Raw genomic sequence first — 26,923 nt, 5'->3', positions numbered from 1 at the left:
TGCCTTCTATAGTTGGTTCCACTGTCTTTGGGTTTGGTTTCCTTGGCTCTAAAGAGCGTTACATGTTTATTGATTGCAGCTTACAAAACTTTATATAAAATCTGTTGTAAATAGTAGGAGAAAAGTACTACTGGCTAGATGGGAACAGTAGTCTTTGATACTGGCTAATTTCGTTGGGGTGTTTGGGTTTTTTGTTTTAACTCTGTGTATATCCGACTAACAAGTGGATGATTTCCTATTTGCTCTGCCACATGCATAGGATCTAATACCATGTATTTCTGCAAGAAGTATGATGCAATGGGAGGAGATCTGTAGAGCATAACAGTTATTGCTGAGGACCTGGTATCTACCCTATATGTATTTGGGGTTTTCCTTTGGGCTAGCCATAATCTGGTCCCATGGACTGAGTGGCAACTGCTGGCTTAAGTGCACTGGTTTCATGCCTAGAGCACACTTTAAAGGTTAGTTTCATCTGAAATAATCAAGTTTGCTCACTGTACTATGCAGTGTGAGTTACAGAGGACTGTCAAGAAAAGCAAGCTCCTGATACAAACTAAAGCATTAACATTGACACACCCTACATTTATTACAATTTAATCTATAAAGCCATGGATACTTTGATGTAACTTGAAATTACTCCTTTAAGTGCTGAAAGTCTACTGTTTAAATGGCAGTGTCAGCCAAGATGATGACCACCACATACAAACAAGGGTTTTAATATAAAATCCAAACTAATGATGGCTCATTTGTGGTTGTAGCTTAAATAGTTAAAGGAACAAAATAAGACACTTCAATTGCTTGTTTGTCATGGTTAAGACTCTTTAGCCACTAACAATGTTTGACTAATTTCCTTAGGAATAAAAGTTTTGAAATCTTGTTGTATTTTGTTGGCTTAAAGTAAAGCTTTTCGGTCTAACATGTAAGCTGTGTACAACAAGGTGGCACTAAATTTCTTTACAGAACTCACTACAGAGTTGCCCCTAGCAACATAACATAATTAGTTGCAGAATTATGAATTACTAGAGCTAAAAGAATAGAGAACAAAATTATAATACTAAAAGTGTACTTGGATCTGTTTTTACGCTGACCTTTGGAAACCTTTTCTGATGGTTGCAGGTGGCACTTCATATTTCACTATGGACCAGTTTGAAGATGTATCAGACGGTGAAGTGGATCATGCTTTCTTTGACAGTGATTTTGAGGAGGAGAAGAAGAAAGCTGAAGAAAATGGTGAATGTATAGAAAAAGGAAGTACAAAGGCAGCTCTTGCAGACCCTGATTTGGTTTCTAATTCAAAGGATGCAAACTGTTGTGAGGAGGAAGATGAAGAAAAGCAGAAAAATTTGCACAAGGATCAGTCCCTAGAAAATAGCACAGATCATCTTGGAGATGATACTTCTTTGTCACTTTTTCCAGTTGTGGAGAATGCAGGTACATCTGGAGCAACATCTACAGCATGTAGGGGAATGCGGGAGAATGTTCCTGCTGGAATCCCCAAAATAGTTAAAGAAGGTGAAGATGATTATTACACAGATGAAGAAGATAGTAGTGATGATGGCAAAAACCAGAAGGTTAGACCAAAGTCAGCTAAGCAGTCAAGCAACATAAAAAAGACTAGCAAAAAATACACTAATATCAGCTCCTCCTCCTCCTCTTCTTCCTCCTCATCCTCATCCTCAAGCTCAGATACTGATTGTTCTGATACAGATTCCGATAGCTGTTTATCAGATTCATCTCATTCTTCCTCAAAGAAGAATGCTTGTAGGAACGCTCTTTTGTCTCCAAAACAAAAATTCAAGTCAGCAATTAAATTAGCAGAAGGAAAACCAAAGCTTGGTGACTACTTGGAGGAGTCTGAAGACACAGTGACTGATGTAACACCTCTGTCAACTCCAGACATCAGTCCTATCCAGTCTTTTGAACTAGCAGCATCAAATGATAAGAAACTAAAAATAAAAAGGCAGGAAAATGTGAACCAAGAATTATATGGTAATTTTGAAGAATTTAAGTACAACACAAGATTTGCAAAACCTCTGGGGCTGGGAAATCCAATCTTATATCTGTATCTTTTTCATTAGATTCCGAGTTTGATCGCAGATATAGTCGAAAAGTCCTGCATGATGCCATGGACCTGAATCAGCTTTTGAAAGGTGACTTTTAAATTTTCATTTTACAAAGCATGATGTCTGTACGTTGTTGAGAACAACTGAATTCTAATAGAAGAGAATGAGGTTTTAATGTGCCACATATATTTCTAGAACTGGTTTGTGATTAAGCTGTGTTGATCTAATTCTTTGGATTCTTACGTATGTAAATAGTACTGATTCTACAGTGGAAAGAAGCAGCATGTGTTGGTATGCATATACCTAGAAGTAAGATAGACTGACAGAGTGAATCTCTAAATAAGATTTGATATATTAACAAACTGGATAATAAAACTACATGCATTTTGAGAAATCAAGGTGTACTGGGACTATGCCACAATAAAATGCTGGGTTATCAACCTACGAAATTGAAAGGCAGTCCAAAACTACATTGCATATCCCTATATTTGAACTTCTGGTACCGTTTTGATAATGAAACAGAATTTTTTGAAATTCTTTTTTTGTTTGTTTTGAACTAAGCGTCTGCCTTCTAAAATACCTTAAAGTTGAGTAAAGGTATTTTAAAGAGAAAAATAACAAATAATCTTTCTTAAAACTTGAGTCATTGCTTGTTGCCAATAGATTTAATAGATCTTAATAAGTCTGAGAGAGAGAACTTGGTATCTCTTTTACTGCATTCATTGCAAAACTTCATTTTATGGGGTGAGAATGCACTGGATGATCTCTTGTGCATGTTTTAAGGTCTATACAGTGCTTTCGTGCTTGTTTTCATGGCTCAGAGTTTTCAGTAGTAAAAAAAAGAGGCTTGGTTCAAGAAACTTGCTGATTTCCAATGAGGAAAGCTTCTTACAGGCTACATCTGGTGCAGTTCAACCCGTTTGCTGTATTGCGGTAGAGATGGCATGACTAAACCTGCATGTGTCATCTTTCTTCACTTAGTACCTTGCCAGACTGAGCCTATAGTGAGTAAGGATTCAAAATATATTGCATACATAATTTAACTTTCTTGTGAGTAGAAATGAGGATTTGACTTGTGTAGAAATGCGTTTGATGGTAAGAAAAGCAGAGCAAGCCATCAAGAAAGGCAGAGCTGACTCTCATCTGACAGTCCATGTGCTTCAGGAATCCTTTTGTATTAGAAAAAGCTCCAACTATTTGTCAAAACATGTTGTTAGAATAGTTGTTGCTAGGCAATTGAAATTATTATGTCCTACATCTTTATTTGTTCCCTGATAGCAAGAAGCTATTTAATAACTGGTGGTTATGGCAGGTTTCATCTAATCCCTAGACCAATTGCATATTATAGCTCAGAAAAAGTATTCTCAGAGATGACTCTCTGTTGGGGAGGGGTGGAGTTTTTCCCCAAAACTGAAAAACAATTCTAAATAACAGTAATAAAGATAGAGTAATGAGAAGCAGAATTCATATAGTCTGGCAGTTAATGTTCCTGATTAACATGCATATTACTCCCAAGTGCCTCCTAAATTGGCAAGTGCAACGTAGCTTAATTACTTTGGGTATTTTGAAGTTTAAATGGGGCAGGGTTATTAATGGTAGAAAGTAACTAGTCTGGGAAAATAGGAGCTAATCTTATTCTGAATTATTCCTTCCAAGTTTTTCTGTACTCATTTAAAAAAAAAAAGTGCAAATCATTCCCCCCCACCCAGTCTGCATGAAATGTTCATCAGAACTGCATAGGCATGAACATTGCTTCAAGTGGGAACAGTCTAAGCCCAGACCTCAGTGCATGAAGGAGTATTTAAATGATCATCAGGATGTGTCAGATTTGGTTTTGAACTATAATATTCTTCTAGTAATCTATACTGATGAAGCATTTAATTTAAATTTTTTTGTCAAAATATGCTTGTAATATAGCTGGGCCTAAGCATTTTCAGCAGTTATGTGAGTTTATTTCCCCAAGGTCCCCAGAAACTTGCAGAATTTCAGTGTGTTCTGTTACTATGTTGTTTCTACGGGGCATGCAGTAGTTCATTTTGTACAATTCTACACATTGGTAATATGAACATTTGGGAAGACTAGAATTTCTTGTATTAAAAAGAATCACAAGAACAAAGACAGGGAAGAAATGTGTTAAAAGTGCATAGTGTTCAAAAAACAAGTTTTAGACTAGAACAAGAGTCTGGTTATTAAGCAGCCAGATAGTTTGTGTATCTTAAAATAGAATTAATTTGAAGCATTTAGAAAAAAATGTTTTAATTAAATATAAAAGGAGCTGAAATAGTTTTCCCTATTTTTATATGCTATTAGTACATATTTCTGATCATACTGCGAACTATTTATTTTTATAAGCATTTTTTAAAAATCATATTTAGATACAAGTATTATGCCCTTATATCTCCTAAAGCTATGCTTGTTCTTGATAGAAGCCAAACTGTAAGTTATGCTATTCTGAGTGATTTAAAATCTCACAAATAGCATAATTTTAGTTAGAAATCTCATAGTCTCCATGCTGTATATTGTGCATTGAGTGTTTTTAGGTGGGTATTGCTGTGTAGCTTTATCCCTGATTTTAAAAATATTCTTTAGTGACAAGAAGTCTGAACAAGATACGTGATAACACTTGGTTACTCCATCTGAAAGTTGTCATCCAGTATATGCTCTTACTGAAGTGAGCATTACCAGGTACTGCAACTTCCTGTGCAGCCTCCGTTTGCCCTGTGGAAAATAACCGAACTAATTTTAGTCAAAATGGCAGAAATCTACTTGGTAAAAGTAGCTGGGGGCAAAGTGAAGATTATGCTTGAAAACTGGAGAGAAGCAGGTTTTCTATGTAGCCAAAGACAAGTAAAGCATAGGAATGTAGGCCTTGTATTAGCATTTATTAGACAGGAGTCGAGCCCTGTTTCAAATGGAGGGAAGAAGTACAATAAAATGTGTAGTTTTCAGAACCTGCAGGTTGTGTGGATGTATTGACATGGCTTTGCATGCATGCTGATGAAGGAGGGGCACGTGAACAGTAGAGCACTCTTGAGAGCAGATGCAGCATGAAGGAAGACGGATAAACATGTGCAGCGAAGAAATTGTGCAGCCCGAGTTTCTTCTGTAAGCTACAGTGCTAAGGTATGGGGTACACACTCATGCTGTTGCAGTTTTAAGGAGCCCGCAGTTTGTAATGGGAACAGTACAGCTGGAAACTGCAGGCTGTAGTGAAAGCAGAGGTTGTGCAGGGTGGACAGATAAACTTGGAACTTTTTGGATCGATGTCTGTTGTTTGTTTCCAAATCAGTCCCATGGCTGTGTCTGATGCTCAGTTCAGAGTGGCTTGTTGTTCAGGTGGAGGGAGCACCCTCCCTGAGGAGCAGAGCCTGCCCTGCTCAATCATACTGAAGCCCCGTGGCTGCAGAGCCTGGAGTACTAAAACCAGTCTGGGTCATGTTACAATGTAGGTCCATGTGGACTGTGTTGTTCAATTTAATAGTCTTAGCGATTACTTATTAATTATCCCTGCATTATGCATAAAAAATCTTGGGTTTATTTGTTTTGGTAGCTGTGAACTGCTGAATTGTTTAGTTGTTCTTGGTAGTGGTTTTTACTTCTGTTCATGAAAACCACTTGTGGTTTGGGTGGAATGCTTATTTAAAATGTTTATAAATGCTAAATATATGACACTTGAATCCTCTTGTTTTTACAGACATAGAAGTTGATGTTTAGGAAGTTACATCTTTTCATTACAATGCTAAGACTGATGTCATGTAGCTGTTGTCATTATGGTGTATGACTATAAGAACTATTGTAGCACTGTGGAGTCAGACAGCCACGCTACTTGGGAATGTAAATGTCTTATCAGTGTGGCCAAGAACATAGGTACTCACAATTTCAATTACTCAAGGTTAGTAGGGTTTATATTTTACAGACCTCTCCTCGCTCTTTACCTCTTTTTTGTTTTTTTTCCACCACTTGCATGGGAAAAAAAAATCGGTGTGATGGTAACTTTTCAGGTCAAAATGCAGTTCTTCAGTTGTTTCATGATGTTATATGGGTTTTTGTATGTAATTATTTTGCAAATCAATGCTATTTCTGCTTTGCTATAAACTTTAAAGATCTTTCAGAAAATTAAAATGATAACTAACTCAGAGCAATATTCAAACCCCATAATAATAGATGTCAGAGTTATCTCCTCTGCTGTACTCTCGAGTACTCTGAACACAGGAGGAGAATTAAATGTGCCACTGCAAAGAAATAGATTGCCAAAAATTGATTTTGGAAGAGATTTTGTAAAGCTCCATGTTAGGAAGCTGGGAATAAAAAATTGGAAATTTTTCTGATGCTGTTTTGCTTGATCCTATGCCTTGATCCAACGTCCCATGTAATTCTATGGAATTGAGGTTATGCAGATAAAGAGATGGATTAAGCATATGTGTGTGAATTAAACACTTATCCATTTCCATCCCATTATGCTACAGACTTGCTCTCTGTCTTCAGACAAGTCTCTTAATTTCTGTAGTTCAGAATAGAGTTGTATGCTAAAAATGCTGTGTATCTCTATCTGAATTTATCTTGGGTATCAGTACAGTAGTAATGGGATTGCACAAGGTATATAAAGTACTAAAGAATTTAGCACTTCATGTTTTCTTCTCTGTAAAAGGGGGTTGATACCTGCTTATTTCACAGAAGTGTCTGTGAGAATTAGTCTGTAAATCCATGGTATTAGCTATTATTAACCTGAGGAGGTGGTGCGATGGGGTAAGTAGGACAATGGGCCACAGGCTGAAGATCTGGATTCTATCTTTGAAGCACTCACTGACCTATATGCTCTCTGATAAATCGTTTTGCCTCTTCTGTGCCTTAGATTTTCTATTGTAAAATAGCCAGAGCTCACTTGGTGAAAAGCACTTTTTATAATATAATTATTATGAAAGTAAAAGCTCTGTGACTCTGAATAAAAGCTATTATAGAAAACTAAATAGGAGCTTCAACTGAACATGTAGCAATTGCTTTAACGTTTTTTTTTTACTATAATTTGTCACTCGGAAAATAAAGTAACTTTTTTATAACTGAAACTTCTCCTCTTAGGGATTTGTTATCTGTGTGCTCATTCATGCTGAACTAGTGTGTTTGTAGAAAAACTGGTAAACAATACCTAAATTTAAAGTAGGCTCCTAAATATATACATAAACACTCAAACTCTGCAGTTGAGCTAAACATGTACAGCTTTTTCACTAAGTTTTGTTTAGTCTATATGTTCATAGTGTGAACTAATTGTGTGTGTATGTGTATAGGTGTATTGTTTTCACAGGTCTAGTAACTCATGTTGAGGTAGAAGAGCAATTACCAGCTCATTCTTATATTTAGAGTTTGAAAACAGATTGAAAAATCTTTGACTGTAAAGAGATCCAAACTTTCCCAACATCCATAAGAAAACGCACAATTTGGGGAAAAAAAATTCTGCACCTCTAAGGTATCTGTCTTTCTAATGTCATCAAGAAATAACTAGCAGCCCTATTTAAGCATAATTTTTTCAAGAGGAAAATTTATACTTGAAAAGTACATTCTCCTTTTCTTAAAAAAACATCAAATCACAAATTCTTCAAAATTCTTTTTAAGGAGTTCTGTGACATGAAATAATGGATATTCTAGGAAATACTTGTTTAGAGGTACTACAGGGAAATAGATTGAAACTATTAGACATTGGTGAAGAACTGTGATTTAATCCTCTCGTATTTTTCAAATGTGTTACAGATGTGGTAGTGGAGCAGTATAAAACATCAGGCAAACTCAAAAGTGTAAGCACTGCAGCAATTTATTCCGATTGCAACAGATACATTGAAACATGCATGATTTTAATTTTAGCCTTAATGCCATTAGGACAGCTGTATCATCCTGTCCTAATGCATTTGACTTGCTAATTATCATTTGTATTTTATCTAAGGTTTGGCCTTTATCATTTTGCAAGGTCATTTCAATGCTCACAAACTGAAAGCAATAAACAGCTTGTTTATTGCTTAAAAGAACGTCAGGTGTCTCTCCATGGAAACCAGCTTTCATAGAAATCCTGTGAATAACAGAGAATTTTCTTCTCCTGCTTACCAGTAAATGAGAGTAGAACTGCACACTGTGCAAGTCTTTATGCAATTGCTGCTGCTTGTTTATCACCTTCCCCCATATTATTGTTTTATGGTCTGGCTGATAATGAAGCGGTAAGTAGGGATTTAGTTAAATTACTTATTACCCACTGATAGAGTATGAAGCTACAGGTAAATCATATGATTAATTAATTGTTCCAAGACTTACAAACTCTTCAGAACGTTCAATCATAACCTTAAACTGTAATGTTGCTTCATGTTGTCATTGGCCACTGCAAAAATAGTCAGATAAACCATTCAAACACTTATGCATTGTGGTTGAAGAGTAGTGTGGGTGCATTGTTGAATGAATAATTGAAATAACTTTGAAACTCAAATATTTGAGTTATAGAACACAAACCGTACCTGAAATATTGAATAGCATTTAGAATAAATGCATTTACCTCTTACATGGGATCTTGATTCTTTTTTGTTTATTGATGGTGAATTGTTCCTGGTTTTGTAGGCCTGTGCTGACCTAACTTAGACACCTACTGCCTTTGCCACAAAAGCAGAGTTGTTGTCAGTGCATGTTGAAGTGCTTATAGGACATACATACCTGGTGTGGATTAGGTAATTTTCTGTCATAGTAGGTGTGCAGAGAATAGGAGTATGATGCTGTATAAGTGGTGTTCTGCAGAGTGCAGGTTGGACAGACTTTCAGCCAGGTAACTTTGGAAGTAATGGAAACTACTACTGCTGATCTGAAGTTTTGGGGTCAGAAACCTCATTTTTGGACATTTCTGGACTGTGGAAATAGTGTCACCTCTGCTTCAGGAAGACCTGCAGAACCTTTTGCTCACTGCATCGTTAGATTGCTACTGTGGTTTATTTGAGCATTGTCTAAGGAGCAGTGATTTCATGGATGTCTCCTACCCTCTGCTTGCTTCACTAGGAGCAAGCACTTACCCTGTAGTATTAGTGACCCTCTTTCAGTGACACAGTATGCATTCTGTTGCTTGTCTTTTTTGTACTAAACTTGAACTCTCCTGTCACACATTTCCTAAGGAGATCAGTGTTGCATTTGCTGTGATTTAGAAAAGGTTATCTATGCATAGGCTTCAGTCAGTTATGTTTTGTTTTGAGGTGGTGTTTGCAGCTTAAATTCTTCCTTAGCATAGATCTTAAATAAGTAAGACACAACTCTAATTTATGAATTTATCATCTTGAAGAACAAACCAACTACTTTTGATGTGTTATCTGATGCAATGCCTTGGTGTATTGTAGCACTGTTGCTGCAAAGAGCTACTTGTGAAATTTCAGATGTGGTGGTTCACACAGAAGGCTATAAAAAGATGAGTTGAGGAACTGAAGAAACTAGTGAGGAACTGGAGAGTTTAATTATTTATTTTTTTTTTACCACATCCCCTTGAAGAATAGTTGCTGCTGCACATGTTGTATTGGGTCTGAACTTTTGGTGCAAAATTAATGTGTGTTCTGTAATTCAATGATACATCAAGAGATTAGTTACTAGTTTTTGGCAGTCTTCTGCTCGGGCTTCACTGAGTAACTTCACAGCAGAACCTTCATGGTGATCTTAACAGTTCTTTCACTTTATTATGTTTCTTTTGAGTTGTGATAGATTTGATATTGTCACTGTTAGTAAGCCCATAACCTCTAGAGTTGTCAGAAAGCCGTTGGCCATAGTAAGGTTAGTTTCTACACTAAGTAAGGATAAATAATAAATAATAATGAGGCTAAGAATGAAGAGCATATGGATGACAGTGGGCTGGAGTCTCTTTTCTGCCTGCCGCAAGTGGGAAAGGCTGTCTTTGTGGTGGGGTCATAAAAGGTGTGGATGAGGAACTATAGAAGGAAAATATATTGAAAGGAAAAAGGCTTAGGAGAGACTAAGGAAAGGAGGAAAAAAGAAATAGAGATGAATGAAAAAAGACTGTGTCGGGGGGATGTGACTGAAGAAGCTGGAAGGTGAGAGTGAAGTTGGTCAGTAAAATTTTTTCATGCTTTACGCATATATAAAAAGTAGTATCCAGCAGAGCAATGCGTGGAAATGTACATGGATATGTATTAATCCTAACTGCCTGAGAGCTTCTGGTAAAATAGCGGTGGTGGTTAATGCTACAGAAGTTGCATGCCACTGCCCCCTAGGAGATCTGAGTGACCAAGTAGTGCAGTGCTGGTTGAGCCCTGCGTGTAGCAGTCGCTGCAGGGCTCCTTGAATCATTATTTCTAAAAGCATTTACTGACCAGCGTTGAGGGGAGAGGGCAAGGTGTTTGTTCCATGTCATTGCTCTGTTTGTTGTTTTTTTTTTTCATCATAGCTGACAGCAGTTTTCCAGAAAAATGAGCAAGTCAAAAGATAAGTAATTACCTGATGCTTATTTATCTCTGAGCATTTTTAATCCGTGTTTACTGGTCGTAGTTCATAGCTGCATCACAAGAGTATACACTCTCCACCAAAGTATAGCCAGCTACCTTATAGAGAATTAAAACAATTGTGTAACAGTGAAGACATGAAACCTGTATTTCTAACTAAAAACGTCCTCATTCAGAATGCGACTGCTCTAAATGGAATTTGACTAGTTCACACCTTTCACAGAAAGAAAAGGGCTGTTAGGAATTTGCAGTGACAGTTATTCAGAGCTTAAACGTCCCTTACAAGAGACTGCATCACCAATAGCATTGGTGCCACAAAGCTAGATGAAGACTTCAGTTGAACAACTGTTCTTTGCCACAACCTGATTTCCACTCCTGCATATGATGTGCAGTCTTGTTTAACCTGTGAGATGCTGTGGATGTATGGCAAAAAATGAATTAATTTTTCATAGCTTTGTAATAATACAATTATCAGTTAAGTAACATGATATATAATATCTCCTTCAGATGGCTGCTCAAATTACTTTCTCCCAACTGTGTTCTGCAGTGCTGGTTTCGCATGTTCCCATAAGGATAGAGTTAATTATTTTTTCTGAGTAGTACACTGCAGCTTGATGTTATCATGCAAATTGTGTGGCTCTGGTTATTTTCTGTGCATTTCTTTGTCCCTTGTAGGTGTATCCAGATGAGTCTCATCCCAGGTTTGTCTCCTCAAATGGTGTTGATGGCTGTACTAGTTTTCCTTTTAGAATAACTTACTAAATTGTAAATGTCTTGAAAAGCATCTTTACACTTCATTAACCTGTTGGTTGGCACACCTGATCTGCACTAGTTTGCATTGTGTCTTGGTTTTGAGGTGATTTGCATCTTCTTTTCACAAATTAAAAAAATATTTGCTAATGGGGACAACCTCACAGTTAGAGCTGCCTAGGGGCAGTTCTTGCTGATACTGGCAAGCATATTGGTGGTGCAAGCTTACTTATTTCCAGAGAGATTTTGAAATTCATTAACTGTTTGGATTTTGAGTTCTGGATACTGTTTCTAAATTCCTCAAAGTAGCAATATTTGCCTGCATCAGTTCTGGAATAAACTCAGTTGAGATACTGCAAGAAAGATTTCATTTAATCTTGCTTTGAAGTAAGAACACTCTCATTGTTCTTTGAGGTTTTTAAACTACTAAAGGCTGCCTCAGACATCCCTCGGCAAAATAGTGCTGATGTGGAAGTGTTTGCTGAGGAAATATTACTGCATGCCTGGGGTTTTGTGTTTGTTTTTGTGGGTCCCCATCCCATCATCCCCCCCCCCCCCCCCCCATTCTGCTTCTGCTTTGGATGCTTATTTTGCTTGTGTGGGGATTTTAGGGGTAAGAGTAAGGGGTATCTTCTGGAGGCACTGTGATACTGGAGTAATGTGAGTTCCACCTAAACCTCATGTTTAAACTTCTTTCTTGTGAGGGTGACAGAGCAGGGGCACAGGCTGCCCAGGGAGGCTGTGGAGTCTCCTTCCCTGGTAACATTCAAAACCCGCCTGGATACGTTCCTGTGCCCCCTGCTCTAGGTGTCCCTGCTCAAGCAGGGGCGTTGGACAAGATGATCTCCAGAGGCACCTTCCAACCCCTACCATTCTGTGATTCTGTGTAATGGCTTGAGAAAGGCATCCTCATCTGTGTCTCAGCTCCAAAAATCTATTTGATCTAACCTGGTCCCACCATTCCTGTACCATAGATAATGCAATTGTTTGATTTGGTAATCCCATGACAGCAAAGCTCTTAAAACAGTTGCCAGAAGATCTATTGCAGAGCTCTAGAAAGCAAAGGCTTAGAAATACGTCAATAGCAAAGCTTCAGTGGAACTATAATAAACATAGCAAGCTCTGGCTGAGAGTGAAATTTTCCAGTCCTTATCTTACCTTGCAATTGTGCAAGTCTGCCTTGCTGTGTATTCTTTGCATTCTTTGTTCTTTTGTCTTGAAACCTCATATCCTCATTTAATTTGTCCTTCTTTTAGTGGTTTAAATTGCCTGGTCCCAGTAATTTTCCTTCTGTTATGTATGCTCGCTTATTTCTCTTCATCCATTAAATGTAATTTTCATCTTTCCCTGTGCAATTCCTGCACCAACACTTCAGGAGCAAAGGATCGACAAAATCATTTCAGGAAATGCATTTTGTGTCTCTGAGCCATGCTTCCCCAGTGCCGGTTTCCTGTCTGAAACATCATTTCTGTTCTGCCTCTCAGCTAAGAAAGATATTTTAAATACTTTTGGAGCAAAGTTTAAATCTCTTTCCATGTGCAAACATCTAAATACTAATTTATGGTTTCATTCTTGGTTTGGTAAATTGTTCCTAGTCCTGGCTTCCTGAAGCTCTGTTTTCTATTGCTTGGAAAGCTCCTCTGATGCTCTTACTGGTGCCAGAAATGATACCACTGTGGTGATGATAATGATGTTCAATGTTGCCTTAGTCCTGTATAATGGTTGCCCCATTAGGATATATATAAAATTGCCTGTGCTGATTACTGGTTCCATAGTAACTACAGTTAAAATATTTGAGGATAGAAGTCTGAGCATATTGTGTCACTGTAGAAGTCAGGCAAGCATACTGATAAAGGTAGGGATCAGGTGGGGTCAGGAATACGGACCATGCAGAAGAAATGACTGTCTGCATAAGGCTGATTTATATTCTGATTTCTAAATAACAAGATATTTTTCTGCACAAATGCTTACAGAGTGTCTGTGTGCATCTTGCTGATTCTCTTGTATTGCTCAGTTGTTTGCTGCACCTGTTCAGTTCCTCTGGATTACCAGTCATAAATGGGGAGGAGGGGGATTCCTAGTGAAAAGGAAGCAGATGGGTTTTAACTTAGGCAAAAATTAGCCTTGATTTTTGTGGCGAAATTTGTTTAAAATCAATGTACTGAGGACACTACATTGATTTCAGAAAAATTCTGAAATGCATAAATCGGGAATTCAGATAGGGGAGGTGAAATGTACCTTGTTTTTTCAGGTCTGTAAATAAATACTAACAATAAAATGCAAGATTTGTATTTGGTTTGGTTTTTTTAATCTGAGTATTTTACTTTTTACATTTTAAAGCTTTCCTACAGTTGGAGAAAAAAGAACAAAAACTAACCATCGATCAGCCATCTAAAGGAACAAGGAAAAATTATTCTTTCACAAATGAAGAAGTAAGACAGATTGATCGGGAAAACCAGAGGTTGCTAAAAGAACTGTCCAGGCAGTCTGCAAAGCCAAGAAGAAGCACCACATTGAAGAAGTCAGCTGTACCGCCTCCTAAATTGTACCACAGTGCCCTCAACAGGCAAAAAGAGCAGCAAAGAATTGAAAGAGAAAACCTGGTAAGTTTTGAGAACTGATTGGGGTCACTAAATTGAGAAGGATGGTTTGTTGTCAGATGAACTACTGCTAAATACTTACAAAACTGATAAGGCATCACTTGGAGCTTTACTGCAGTAAGCCTGCAATGAATTTCCTTTATTATGCTGTTTGCATAATTGTTCGTATGGGTTTTGGGCGGGGGTGAATGATGCTTTTTGCAGGTGAAAATAGATTTTGCTTTCTATGAGTTTGCTCTACTTTAGTATAATCCAGTTTAAGGGGAACAACCATTGTTGTTCACATGCTCATAACTTTGGATAGCAGTCTAACTCTATTCATCTTGCTTCATGCATCATGATTACTAGTCTCTCAAGAACAGGTTTGCAAAAAATAAACCAATCAGTATGATAGCATCAAACCCATTATATTTGAAATACAGAAGATAAAATGTGAATATCAGTTTTATTCCTTGACTCACTTTATAGCTCTCTATCTCTTTCAATATTTGTAGCACTCTGCTTATCACAGTATTTGAATGTAATGGCAATCACAATAACTTACTTTAGTGGAAAACAGTTTTTAATTTCTTTTCATTTATAAGGATATTGGCAGAGTTGTTAAATAACAAATAATACTGATTAGAACAAGATATTTTTAGTGATTGAACTGTAATACATATGATATTTTCCTATCTCCTAGTTGTTCATTAATGTGTTGGAAAAGGAAATCCAGTTAAAATATTTTGAAAGTTGATAGTGGAAGTAATTTATTTACTTTTTGCATCTGTGTAAGTGTAGGTTGCAATTTCCTTTTATATAGTTAAACAGAGATATAGATTCAACATGGAGGAAGCCTATTGTCATGGTTTAACCCCAGCCAGCAACTAAGCACCACACAACCACTCATTCACTCCCCCACGGCAGGATGGGGAGAAGAGAATTAGAAGGATAAAAGTGATAAAACTCATGGGTTGAGATACGAACAGTTTAATAATTGAAATGAAGAAATAACAACCACAACAGCAATAATAATATTGTAATGAAAAGGAAAATAACAGAGAGAGGGAAATAAAACCCAAGACAAGTGAAGCAAATAACAATTGCTTACCACCAACTGACCACCACCAGTCAGTCCCTGAGCAGCGGCCCCCTCGCCAACTTCCCCCTTAGTTTTATTGCTGAGCATGACGTCATATGGTGTGGGGTATCCCTCTGGTCAGTTGGGGTCAGCTGTCCCAGCTGTGCCCCTCCCAGCTTCTTGTGCATCCCCAGCCCCCTCGCTGGTGGGGTGGGGTGAGGAGCAGAAAAGGCCTTGACTCTGCATAAGTGCTGCTCAGCAGTAATGAAAACACCCCTGTGTTATCAACACTGTTTCCAGCACAAGTCCAAAACACAGCCCCATACCAGCTACTGTGAAGAAAATTATCTCTATCCCAGCCAAAACCAGCACACCTATTCAGTTAGGTTCAGTTAGGTTTTCGTTGTTCCAGCTTTCAGACATCTAGATTGTTAAAACTTTTCAAAGTAGGAAACTTACTCCCCAGCTTCACTAGACTACAGTTGACTAAAAGAACATTATACTTCACACACTGAAAGAATTTGACATAAATACTTGGTATAGATGTGTGATACTCCTCTTTGTCTGGGGAAGAAATGTTCTTAGGGGCTTCGGTGGTTTTAGGTGGATAGGAGGGCTTTCTTATATGTTGTGGGGTTGGATTGGTTATTGTTTGTTTATTTAAAATGTTGAAAGTAAGACTTGCACTTCTACATGAACCTTGATAATAAGAGTGTATTCTTAGTCTGTGGGGAGGAAGTGTTACACCACAATCATTTATGATCTAACAGTAATATGATGCGCAACATAACAATAGATGATTAATATTAATGTATATGATGTTTTACAGTACACTTTGGTTTATGCAAAGCCACAAACCTTTTCTCTTTTGATATATTCTTCAAGATATTCTGCAATATATTGAATATATTGAAGAATGTCTTGCCTTTGCGACTTTTGGATCAAAAATTCAGCAAACCTAAACACACAGTCATTTCACATGTTGCTGTTCTAGTATGTGTTAGAGATTAATGGTGGTTGCTTGTAGTCTGAGAAATAGTATCCTTTATTTACTTATGCTGTAGTAGGTAGTTGTCATCAACAATGTGAGTGGACTTGTTTGATGTCAGAATCATTCCTTAGAATTTGTTAGGACATCACTATTTTAGACTATAAAAACATATGGTTTATTCTTTTGCCTCAACTCCGGATGATATATTCTGCTCTTCTTTTCAGAAGAGTGATTCATCAGTACAACTCTTTTGTTTAACACTGCTATAATTTTTGAGCAATTCTGTTTACTTTTTTATTCTGTTTGAAGTGTATATGCACCTAGAGCATCACAGTTGTGACATACTGATTTTTCTAGTACTACCTTTTGGGATTACAAGTATGACATGCTTTTCTCAGAGACTGTAAATGAAAGAGCTGTCCTACTCTGCTCACTGATGAGAGTTTTTTGCTTTATATAGCTAAAACTACTTCATGAACTTGTTGTTTTCTTCTGGTCAGCAGCTTTCTTCACCTTCCTAGATTGAAGAGCTGGAATTCCATAGCACTTCCTCATCAATCTTTCTTCTATTACTTGGCAGGATTTTGTTTTTCCTTATACAAGGCATGCATTTGGGTATTGCATTCAGGATATGCTGCTTGATACACCTTTGTGAAATGTTTGTTGGAGAAGGATCCAGGGTTTTGTGAAGAATTCAAAATAGAAATCCACAAGAGTAGTCAGTGCAGGGGGTCAAAGAGTTTTGATGCAGATATTTCCCCCTGCCCCCACTGGGTTACAGCTTTTATAATTTCTTGTCCTGAGATTAACACCTTCTCTAGGAAAAACTTTCACTTGTTCTGCTACAACATTCTTGGAATAATGCCTATATTTACTGTTATCAGAAAGACAGCTTGATTTCTGGTGCAGGCATTTGGCATCAGAGGTGATGCAGGGAAAGTAATTCTAATATTAGAAACTAGAGAGGAATCTAAGTGGTTTGGTGCTCTCTAGCTTTGAAAGCGTGCAAGGAGGTACAGGGAATACATGTTGCTCCCACAGACTCTACTAGAAAGAGCAATGATGGAATGAAGAGGTCCATTGCTTTGAAGAACAGTAATTATAAGGTAGTGAATAGCAATTTATGGAAAAAGCACAATTGGCAGAATAGATTGCTGTTAAAATTAACGTCAGAATTTTGTACTTGCAGCTTTTGACTATGCTTTCATAAGTGGAACCTGCTTTTGATTGCTTATCTGAGCTGGCAAGGCCAGAGTGTGTCTCGCCAATAGAGGACGCTGCTGATTTAGAAAACATTCTATTCTACTCTTGTGTTTGAAGATACTCTCAACCCTGCAACCGAAAGGGACATAAGTGTGACTGATGTGTTACTTTTTTCCCATGTCTGCATATATGTGTCTCTGTCTGTATTGATATATTAATCGTTATTTCTGCCAGTATAGGCAAGATAGTCAACTTCATAGACTGGACACTACACACCATTTAAACTTTTAATGGTTTATTTTGTGATGCAAAAATATATACTGGTTTATACAGGTAAGTATTTGGGGACCTCGAAGTACAGATTTACAGCCACCACACCATTCTTCAGTCACTTCATCTAAACTTAGAAGTAATTCATACCTCTGTGGTGTTTTCTGTTGGGGTTTTTTATCATTTTTATTTATTCTGACTAGGATTTAGGTGTTAGGTGACCTTAGTAAGCTCAGCTGCTGTGTTCAGCCAAGTTCTTGGGGAACAAATGACCTTTTGAGTTCACACTGGAAGTCCACTGGAAGATCTCAGCAGGTCTGGGACAGCAATTCTGAAAGCTCAGATCAAGGGCAATGAGGGTGTTCTCCTGTTCTTTTCTGGGGTATTTGCTCTTCCTGCACATCCCTCTGTTCTTCCTACCCCATGCTGTTATGACTCACTGCATGTAACACTCCATGTTGTTCAGTCCCCTGCCTCATGGTCCCCCAAAGTGTACCCTAAGCCCCAACAGATCCAACTCTTACCCCAGTTCCAGTACAGAAGGACCCTCCGCCACAAATGGAAAATAAAAAAACAAAACACCACAAACCCCACCGCTTATTGTGTTTCCCTGCAAGGGCTGTCTTTCTCTTTTTACCTACTTGGTTCCCTGAGTCATCTGTGCTGCAGTTGTCATTAATGCTTCTCCCCACCACTTGCCTCCACTTGCCTTGGTCGTTGTGGCCTCTACCAGCACAAAGATCCTTCAGCCAGACTGTTTCCCTTCTCCTGCAGTCTGGGCTGCCTTTGTCATGCTGGAAAACCTGAACATCTTTTAGAAATGCAAGTACTTACTGTATTGCTATAAATGTATTAACTTGCCTCTGCTTGATTTAATGGGTGCCAATGGGCGAAAAGGGCAAGGGAGAGATAGTGCCTCTGGCTGTCCCCCTAACTGGCTGCCACCACACGCAAAGAATATACTTTATCTTGAGCCACAGCCTTCGATCCTGTCCTGCACTGCACCTGCCCTGCCATCAGTATCACGCTGCAACCAGGGAGATAACTTCTAGGCATGGAAAGAAGCAGGAGGCCAAGGGCGTTGGTCCATCAGGGTTGTGCCTGGGCACTTTGTACTTTCTTCCCTCGATGTATTCTGCACTGCTTTTTGTCTGCCTTCCCTTTGTCCCATCCCCCGGGACCACCCCTGAGTCTGAAAGCATCAGGCCTTGGATGGTGCATGCTTACGTGGTTATAGAAAGAATACCAAGGTTGTTCGTCCTTACTGGTCTCAGTCTGGAGGAGAAAGCTGTAGGGAGTGCAGTTGTGAAAGAGAATGTAGTCTTCTGGGTCTTAGGAGCTCAGAAATATTCATGTTGGGTTGGTGGCTCCTTAGAAATGCAAGCACACAGGATTTTTGTAAGGTATTTTCACTTACTGGGTTCAAAGCCATTTTACAGGTTAGCAGTTGGACTCAATGATGTTAAGAGTCTTTTCCAACCTTAACAGTTCTATGATTCTATGCCAAGACTAAAGACAAAGTGTTGGTATTCCTGAGATTATTCAAGTGCCACGGGGGGGGGGAAAGATGCGTCTATGGCCCTCTCACCAGAGGAAGCTATCAGGATGTGGGATTGGCATGCAGATGTGCCTGGCTAAAATACACTGCAGTATGGTGCAAATGTAGTGCAATTCTGTAGCTTATTTCGGCTATAGGGTCTTTTTGGCCAGATTTTTTTGTGTCTGCTGATTCCTGACCCAGACTCGAGATTCATGAACACTGCTGTGGTAATTATAATAAAGACTGAATAATTAGCAGGTTCAATGAAAGTTTTGGTTATTTTGCACACTGCTCAATTTTGTGGGTGTTTCTTTTTGGTACCCTTAGCCTACTTTCTTTGTGGTGATGCCAGCCACATGTAAGCTTGAGAGCTGTTCAGTTAAAAAGGCTTTTCCGTCGATTGAATAACTTCAGGAGTTTTTTGACATTTAGAGTTTTTCCGGTTAGAGCTAATTAACACAGCTGGCAACTGAAGAAAATTACACATACTTGTATTGATAAGAACAGTGCATTCAAGGACATGTTTCTGTTATCTACTTCCCCTTCCCCCACCTGGACTCTGCAAAGGGACAGTCTGGTCACTAACATCAGTGACATTAGAGGAGGCATAATATAAATAAATTTGAACAGCTGTCAAGGCACACTAGTCAGCTGGTTAGAATTCAAATGAGGTGAAACTGAAGCCTTCATGCATTTAAAAAGCAAACTGAAACACGAAAAAGTAAATTTTTTTTTACCTTCTCTCTGAACTCAGTTTAGGAGTGCTGCATTTTCAGTGTGTTTTTTTTTTCCTTTTTCAATATAGCTGCAGAAAAGTGTGCACTGATTTTTTTTCTTTTACCTTTTTCTGACAGAGAGCATTAAAATTAGCTTTAGTGTTCTGATATGGCCGAAGTTGAATTAGCAGTGTTTATGTTGGCCCATTGAATAGCAACAATCTTTTGATACAGTGTCGGGTTCCTTTGTTCTCCAGTTGTTGACAATCTGACACTTTGTTCTGTCATTGACAATATGTATTTTAGTGTCTTTATAGATACTAATCTATGTCCAGATGCCTAGATTTGTAAAGGATTATCCTATTCGTAGAAGGTAATCATGCAGGAACACCCCCTGTGATATTTTTTCTTTTTTAATATTATTCTACTTTTATTGTAAACTCGGTATTATGATAAAGTAGAAGATGGGGAAATAGAAGCCTTGGGAGGCTTTTTCCAAGCTGGGAGGTGATCAATGATATGATATTATATATGTATTGAGCTTGAATCAAGAGCTCTGAGGAGCTACAACGCAATTTAGAGCAACTAATGACATTCCTGCCATTAGTGTCTGTTACGTTTTTTTTTAATTCCTTAAATCTGATCAGGAACATATATTTGGTTCTGAACACCTGGATTATGTTATGTGATCTAATTCTTTGGTCATTAAGATCAATGATGAAATTTGTATTTACTTTAGTGGTGCAGGATTAAGGCTCCAGAGACTTAGCGCTTCAGAAGAACAAGGGAAGTGGCAGTGTTCCTCAGTCCATTTTTCAAAAGGAGAACATAATGAAAGAATTAGTAGATTTATATGTATAATTGAAACAGAACATTTGTTGAAGGTACTCGTGTCGTTGTACGAGGTAGTTCCTTGGTTAAGGACCTCAGGATAGTAGGGTTGGTGGTAAAAACATTACGATCGGATTAGTTCTGGGTTGCAGATTTAGTAGGTCAGGACTGCCATTTCAATGTGGTGATGAGTTTCTGTGTGCAGCAGGCCATTCTCCAAACTGCAAAATTCACGACTGCAAATAACGTGTAAGTTAACATGCCCGTGGTACAATTCGCAGCAGAGGGCAAGGGAACCACAGCAGCTATTCTCTCATTCTCTAGAAGAGCTTTTCTTAGAACACTTCTGCACCACAGAATCTATATCTGCTCTTTCCATAGCTCAGGGCTATATCAAGTCCAGTGTTACCCTGTTCAAAAAGTAATGTTTTAGTACTGGGAGAGGTCTCTTTTTTTTTGCTTCATACTTGTCAAAATACAGGCATAAAAGCAAAAGCAGAGAATTGTATTTAAACTAGAATAAAGCAGGCATATGTAAATATTTTGTGTTCAGAATCAAGCTTGAAATGACTGCAGTGTTAAGGTATGCAAATTCTACAAGGCTGTTAGAGTTGGAGTGCAGATTTGAAACATGCTCAGCTCTCACAGGGAGTCTACAATTTACCCAATCCGTTTGTGATTGAACTGAACTTGTTGAGAGCTTTCATTTTTAATATTGAAGATAAATAAGTGATCTCTGCAAGTCTAAGTGTATGTACTTGTGTTAGGAGATGTGGATGAAGTTTTAAGTAAAATGTTGGGTGTAACATTTAGAGAGAAGTCTACCATTTCATGTTCTGCAACTGGCTTTAGTGAAGAGCTATTTCTAGCTGAAGTCCTTCCTTTGACTTTTGCTTACTTAGGTATTTCCACTTGACGATGAACTGACTGGCAGTTGATGCAAGCACTTGTGACATATTATGTCTGAGCCAAAATCACTTGTCCTTTCTCCCTTGCGCACTCTGTGCAGGTTTCCAGTGCCCATGTGTGAACTACCAAAACTTTTGTAGATTCCTATTACAGCTAGACAATGACAAATGACATCCGGTGAATACTATATTATTTCCTAAGTCACTTTCTGTAAAATTTTTATTCTTATTGAATAAATAAATAATCAGTACCCGACTGGGAGTGGGGTAGAATGATTGTTTCATACAAAGGGCAGTTTAATGGCTATACAGATTCTTGACTTCTACCATGTAAGTACGCATCTAGACAATACATCCTTATTAACAGAAGTATTTTTTAGTGCTTTGGAGACTTGTGTAATCACAGTTCGCGTTATCTCTCATTGATAGGATGCATGTCATAACCCTGAGTAGCAATGGTTTCGTCATTGCCTAATGTTTGTAGGCCATCAAATGAATTGAAGTTAGGAGTCTATGCAAGGCAAGCACTGGAGGCAAAATATATTAAAAATGTGAAGTTGTTAATTGGCAGTTGTATGTAGCTGGGTACTTCCAAATTTCTCCTGCCAGCAGGTTCTTTTTTCAGATTATGGAAATTTCTTAATCCTGTTTCAAGTACAAATAGTTATGCAGAATGGGAAACTCTATCTTACAAATATTGTGTAAGTAGCTGTTCTAATGATTGCATGATTGCCAGCGTTAATTTCAAAAAGAGAGGAAATCATGTCCGTAACAATTTCAACTAGAATCTTTTAAAATTACATTATGGATAAAACAAATAGTGTCTGGTGGATGTTTGTGCTTTCCTTTTGACATTACCTTCACAGAATTGAGTTCAGTACTTCTCTCTGGGGATCCTGTAGGGCAATGTAAAGTGGTCTAAGTGTGCTTGCAAAGCAAAGATTTAAAAAAATAAACTTCTCATCCTTCCAGAAATTTACAAGAGAGGAGTAACAAAGGTAGGCTTCGAAGAGTGCAGCCAATCTTCTCACCACCTTTACTATCACCAGATAGATGTGTTGTTTCAAGTTATCATAAAGTACAGAGAACTATGGGGGTACTAAAGATGTACTCTATGTAGAATTAATGCAATGTGAGGGATACTTACTTACTATTTGTGTCATCTTCTGACACTGAGAAAAGAATTGAATGGGAGCAGAACAGCCTATGCTGTTTACCAGTGAAGGGGTTTGTGTTGTGCAATGCTAAAAATACTGGGGGGTTTTGCAGTTCAAATAAAAATCAATTTGTGAATGTTTATTTTGTAGCTTCTTGTTCATCCTTTCTCTTTCTTGATGATTTTTTTTTTCTATATTAAGGCTTTCCTGAAAAGACTGGAAGCAGTGAAACCAACAGCTGGTATGAGGCGTTCTGAACAGTTGATGGACTATCAGCGCCAGATGAGTTATCTGAATTCTTCACCATCTTTAAGAAGAGGAAAATCTTCTTTCAGCCAGCTTAGTCCTTCCAGTAAGTACTTTGAAGCTGCAGGTTCTTGCATTTCTTCACACGTGTTTATCTTTTTATAATTCAGAATTGTGAAGAACTTAGTGCTAAGAACAGCAAATAAGTTCCTTTCTCTGTCTTCCTTAGATTGATCATTTATCACACAAAAGTAATTAGTGATTTTATTTAGTAATACCAAAAGTGTGATGACTATATGAATTGTTCACTTACCATCCTAAATTTCTAACAAATTATCTTGTTAATCATGTTTCCAAGAAGGTGTAAAAAAAATCACTGATGTAAAGAAGTATTTATCATTTTGCCAGTACCCTTTACTGAAAGGAGAAAGGGGTGGGAACAACAACAACCTTGACACAAAAACCCCAAAGAAGTTTCAAATTCTCATTCATAAAATAGTAAATCTACTGATAGTAGCCTTCTTTCTCTTAGAAATCCTGTGTGTAATACTTGAAAGTAGATCACGTGTCCCCATAGATCTATACATGTTACGTTAACCACAGCACTATGGCATAGGCTTGAATTCTTTTTCCTGACCATTTACAAACAACTCATAACTTTTGGGGTTTGTGTTCAACTTCCTGTGATTTGGGTTTTTTCCAGAAACTATGGTAGTGTTGCAGTACTAATACAGCATGAAGTTTTCTGTTGTACCGAGCATAAGCATTCTCACTCTTTGGGTTTTTTTGTGTGTGTGTGTGTTAACAGGAGGCATTTCAAGAGCATCCGCTGTACCAAGTACAATGAGCCAGAGGAATGAAAAACCCGTGTCTGATTCAGCCAGTGGGGCATTACAGAGACCTAAACCCACTAATGTTCGTGCTGCGTGGTTATAAGTGCATTCTTTGCCTTGCATTCTGAGATGATCCTCAGACTTCTATTTTTAGTGCTTTTGTAAATTCTTTGTGCAAAAATATTTCCTGTATTGTTCAGTCCATCGTATATGATATAATTGTTTATAAAGTGGTTTTAACTGAACACTTCCACTTCAGTCAGTGTTTTCCATGACAGGAAGAACTTATGAAAGAGAAGGAGGCATTTAAACAGGCAAGTTACTTATTATTTTAGTCTCAAATTATAAGTGGAATTTGTATCCATAACATGGAAGGACAGAACTGCTGCACTATAGGTGCAAGATGTAAAGAAAAACTTTAAAATAAAAGTATTGCATTAAACTCCTAAGCATATGCTTAATTCCTAGATTGTCCTTGCTTTTCATCCTTGCGTTAGGTAAGCCTTCTGAACTTTGTGGGTCATGTTCTCGTGACTGAAAGAATCTTTTTACAGCAGCATGGAGGGGTGAAAAGCAGATGTGTATTCCTGCATGGTTAGCTGGAATACTGAGGCTGCAGAAGATGTTGTTCTGGCACTCTTGTACTCCAGGTGTTGAACGTTTCTTTTGTCCTCAAGGCTGTGTCTCTTCCAGATTTAAAAGAACTTTGGAAGTTGTATTGGGACATTTGTGTAGGAAAGAAGCATCTGATGCTATTTGAACAAGAGTAAAGACAGAAGTGAACAACAGTTTCAGACTCACCTGAAACAAGAGTAAGTTTTAGCTACTTCCCAAGCTAGAGAATACTAAGCAAGGGAAAGATTTCATGGCTCTGCTTTTGCAGATCCTTGCCCTTCTCATTGGGAAGATGTAAACTTGAGCTGCAGGAAACTTGGAACATCTGATTTTGAGAGTGACTACTAACCAGGATTTAAAAAAAAAAAGAGTACAAAACAGAAAATCTTGTTACTAAAAAACAGGTTAGTAAGCATGTCATGTTCGTACCAAATATTTGTGGTAGTGTCAGATAAGCTTCAGCAGTAACATCCATTTACAAGGGGAGCAAAATTTAAATAAATTGGTAATCGCAAATAGTAGGTGGTATGCTTTATTTCTATACGTAAAGGCAAACTTCCAGTGAGCTTATTTTGTAGGACTGTAGTCTTATAAAGAGCATAAATTGTAGCTACTACCCATGGATATTGTAGGAACCCTGCTTGCTTCTCCAGCTTCTTCCCAGAAGAGAGACACAAAATCTCTTCCTATTATGCATAAAGAAAAAAAAGCTGTATTCTGGGTTTTAGCCCTATGAAAAGGAAAGTGTATTATTCTTTGCTTGTGCTTGCATGAGGGCTTAGGCTTTCAGGTATTCTGCATTGTAACAAACTTTTTACTTGGTCCTGTGTGATAGTTCAGCAGAGCTTCTGCACCTGGTGACCTGCAGATCAAATGTAGCTGTTTGACAATATTTGAACTTTTAACTTTAAGCAGCGTTCTGGCAAACAGATTTTTATTGCAAATATTGTTCATTGATAGGGACCGTAAGGAATTTTTTGCATAGTGCTGCTGTATTTATTTGTACTATTGTGCTAATTAAAATTATTCACTATTTAAAGATATTTTTTTTGTCCTTGAATGTGAATATCAGGGTCACAGTTTTAAATACTTTTGAATGTTCGTATGATGATTTTCTTTTCTGTGAAGGAATTCACAAATGGATTACTTTTAATCGCTTCCTCTTATTTTGTTTAACTTTGGTATGAAAGACTGTCAATTTTATATGTCATTTTTGTAAATCATAAGAAATAAAATATTTAACATTAATTGTTGGTCATTGCAGTGGCTTCTTTCAGAACTTTGTAGTTGGTATTGAAGTGCAAAGGAGGTCATGGGAGAAATGTTTTGTACTACATGTAGGGGAGGAAAATGCAAAGAATCGGTTTAGTCCTTAATATGCTTTACCTGTTAGTGACTTTGGTGTTGTTTTTTTTTAAGTAAGACATATTAACAGGTCTTCATTAAGTTAGATAATCTCATCAAGATTTTTATAGCCTAATAGACTTGTTTTCTGTCTTTTTTGTAAGCTACCACTTTATGTTCTCGTCTACTTACTTTTTTTTATTTCCCCCCCCTCCAGAAGATCTCTTTGAAAGAAAAGTGCAAGCTGCTTTGCTTCCTCAAAATGAACTGCCACACTGGGTTGACACATGGTTTCAGGTAGGAGCCAGTCTCCCTGCTGAAGGGACAGGATTGCTGGTTTGGGTGACAGCACTGGTGTATTGACCTCAGTACTGTGAGAACTGGACTGTGATGCCTGTGTCATGTTTTTGCTCTGGCAGTGTCCCTGCCTCGTTGTGGGCTCTGTTTCTTCCAGGATAGGATTCTGCTGTGTAGACTTTCCACAATACTGAAGGTCTTAAAGAAGGCCCTAGTTTAGATCATTGAGTATATGAGAGGAACAGGGAGTGATGATGCATCCCTCTCTGGATAGGTGACATGTGAAGGGCATTTTCCCAAGCAGACCACTGAGTCCTTTAGAACTCAGTTTTAATCCCAGTGAACCTTCGTGACTGAAGATAATTTGGAAGCATCACACAGGCCATTCCTCATATGGAACATATGGGCTTTACCCTGTGCCAGAGACTGTCTTCTATCAGATTGTTTGCAGTCTTTATTGAAGATCCTGAAGCATCATGAGGTGATTCTGTGATCTCTGCTGTCATCCTGCCACTCAGATGAGGGTTTGTCTGATTGCCCTGAATCAAGTGGTTGGATGGATTTATATGTCTTCTGTGATGTATGTAGACTTTACATTGGACTGCATTTTCCTGATTGTAATCTGATGAATTTCAGGATAAATCCCTGTAATAAGCCTGAGACACTTCCTTCTAACAGGTCACCAATAATGTTTTTATCCCAGTGCTTTTACTTGTTCTCTGTGGTCAATAGACAAAAATAACTTCCTGCCTTCCCAACCTGGGCAGCTCATTGAGTCACCTGGCAGATGGGAGCTTGTGGCTTTCCCTGGAGCACATTCTGCACATCAGTGTGATAGAGGGGAGGGCAGTGACTTACATCATGCCTTCTAGCTGTGCAGTCATGACCATTATATACAGGCAATAATGAATACACAGTGATAGATCAACAAGCCAAATGGTGAGGGAGAAGAAAAGGCTCCTTCAGTACCAAAATGGTATGTCTTATGAACACAGTACACTGAGTACGTTTGTGCTGTTTACCTGCTCGAAGTCTTG

The 26,923-nt window shown here is 38.0% G+C and overlaps 1 protein-coding gene across 3 annotated transcripts in view; it reads left to right on the top strand.

Moving 5' to 3' along the window:
* The window catches only part of CFAP97 (cilia and flagella associated protein 97), a 35,988-nt gene extending 10,497 nt beyond the window's left edge, over positions 1-25,491 (top strand). For all 3 annotated transcript variants that reach the window (XM_075091249.1, XM_075091247.1, XM_075091248.1), the window contains 5 exons: positions 1,117-1,989; positions 2,079-2,150; positions 13,616-13,878; positions 22,753-22,903; positions 23,606-25,491. In XM_075091249.1, the coding sequence (XP_074947350.1) occupies positions 1,137-1,989; positions 2,079-2,150; positions 13,616-13,878; positions 22,753-22,903; positions 23,606-23,733 (1,467 nt within the window). In that variant the 5' untranslated portion in view covers positions 1,117-1,136 and the 3' untranslated portion in view covers positions 23,734-25,491. The remainder of the gene's footprint in view (positions 1-1,116; positions 1,990-2,078; positions 2,151-13,615; positions 13,879-22,752; positions 22,904-23,605) is intronic.
* The last annotated feature ends 1,432 nt before the right edge of the window (positions 25,492-26,923 follow it).

This window comes from Phalacrocorax aristotelis, chromosome 4, assembly GCF_949628215.1.
Source record: "Phalacrocorax aristotelis chromosome 4, bGulAri2.1, whole genome shotgun sequence".
In the NCBI taxonomy this organism is placed as follows: Eukaryota; Metazoa; Chordata; class Aves; order Suliformes; family Phalacrocoracidae; genus Phalacrocorax; species Phalacrocorax aristotelis.
This window is presented reverse-complemented; position numbering and strand designations above follow the sequence as displayed.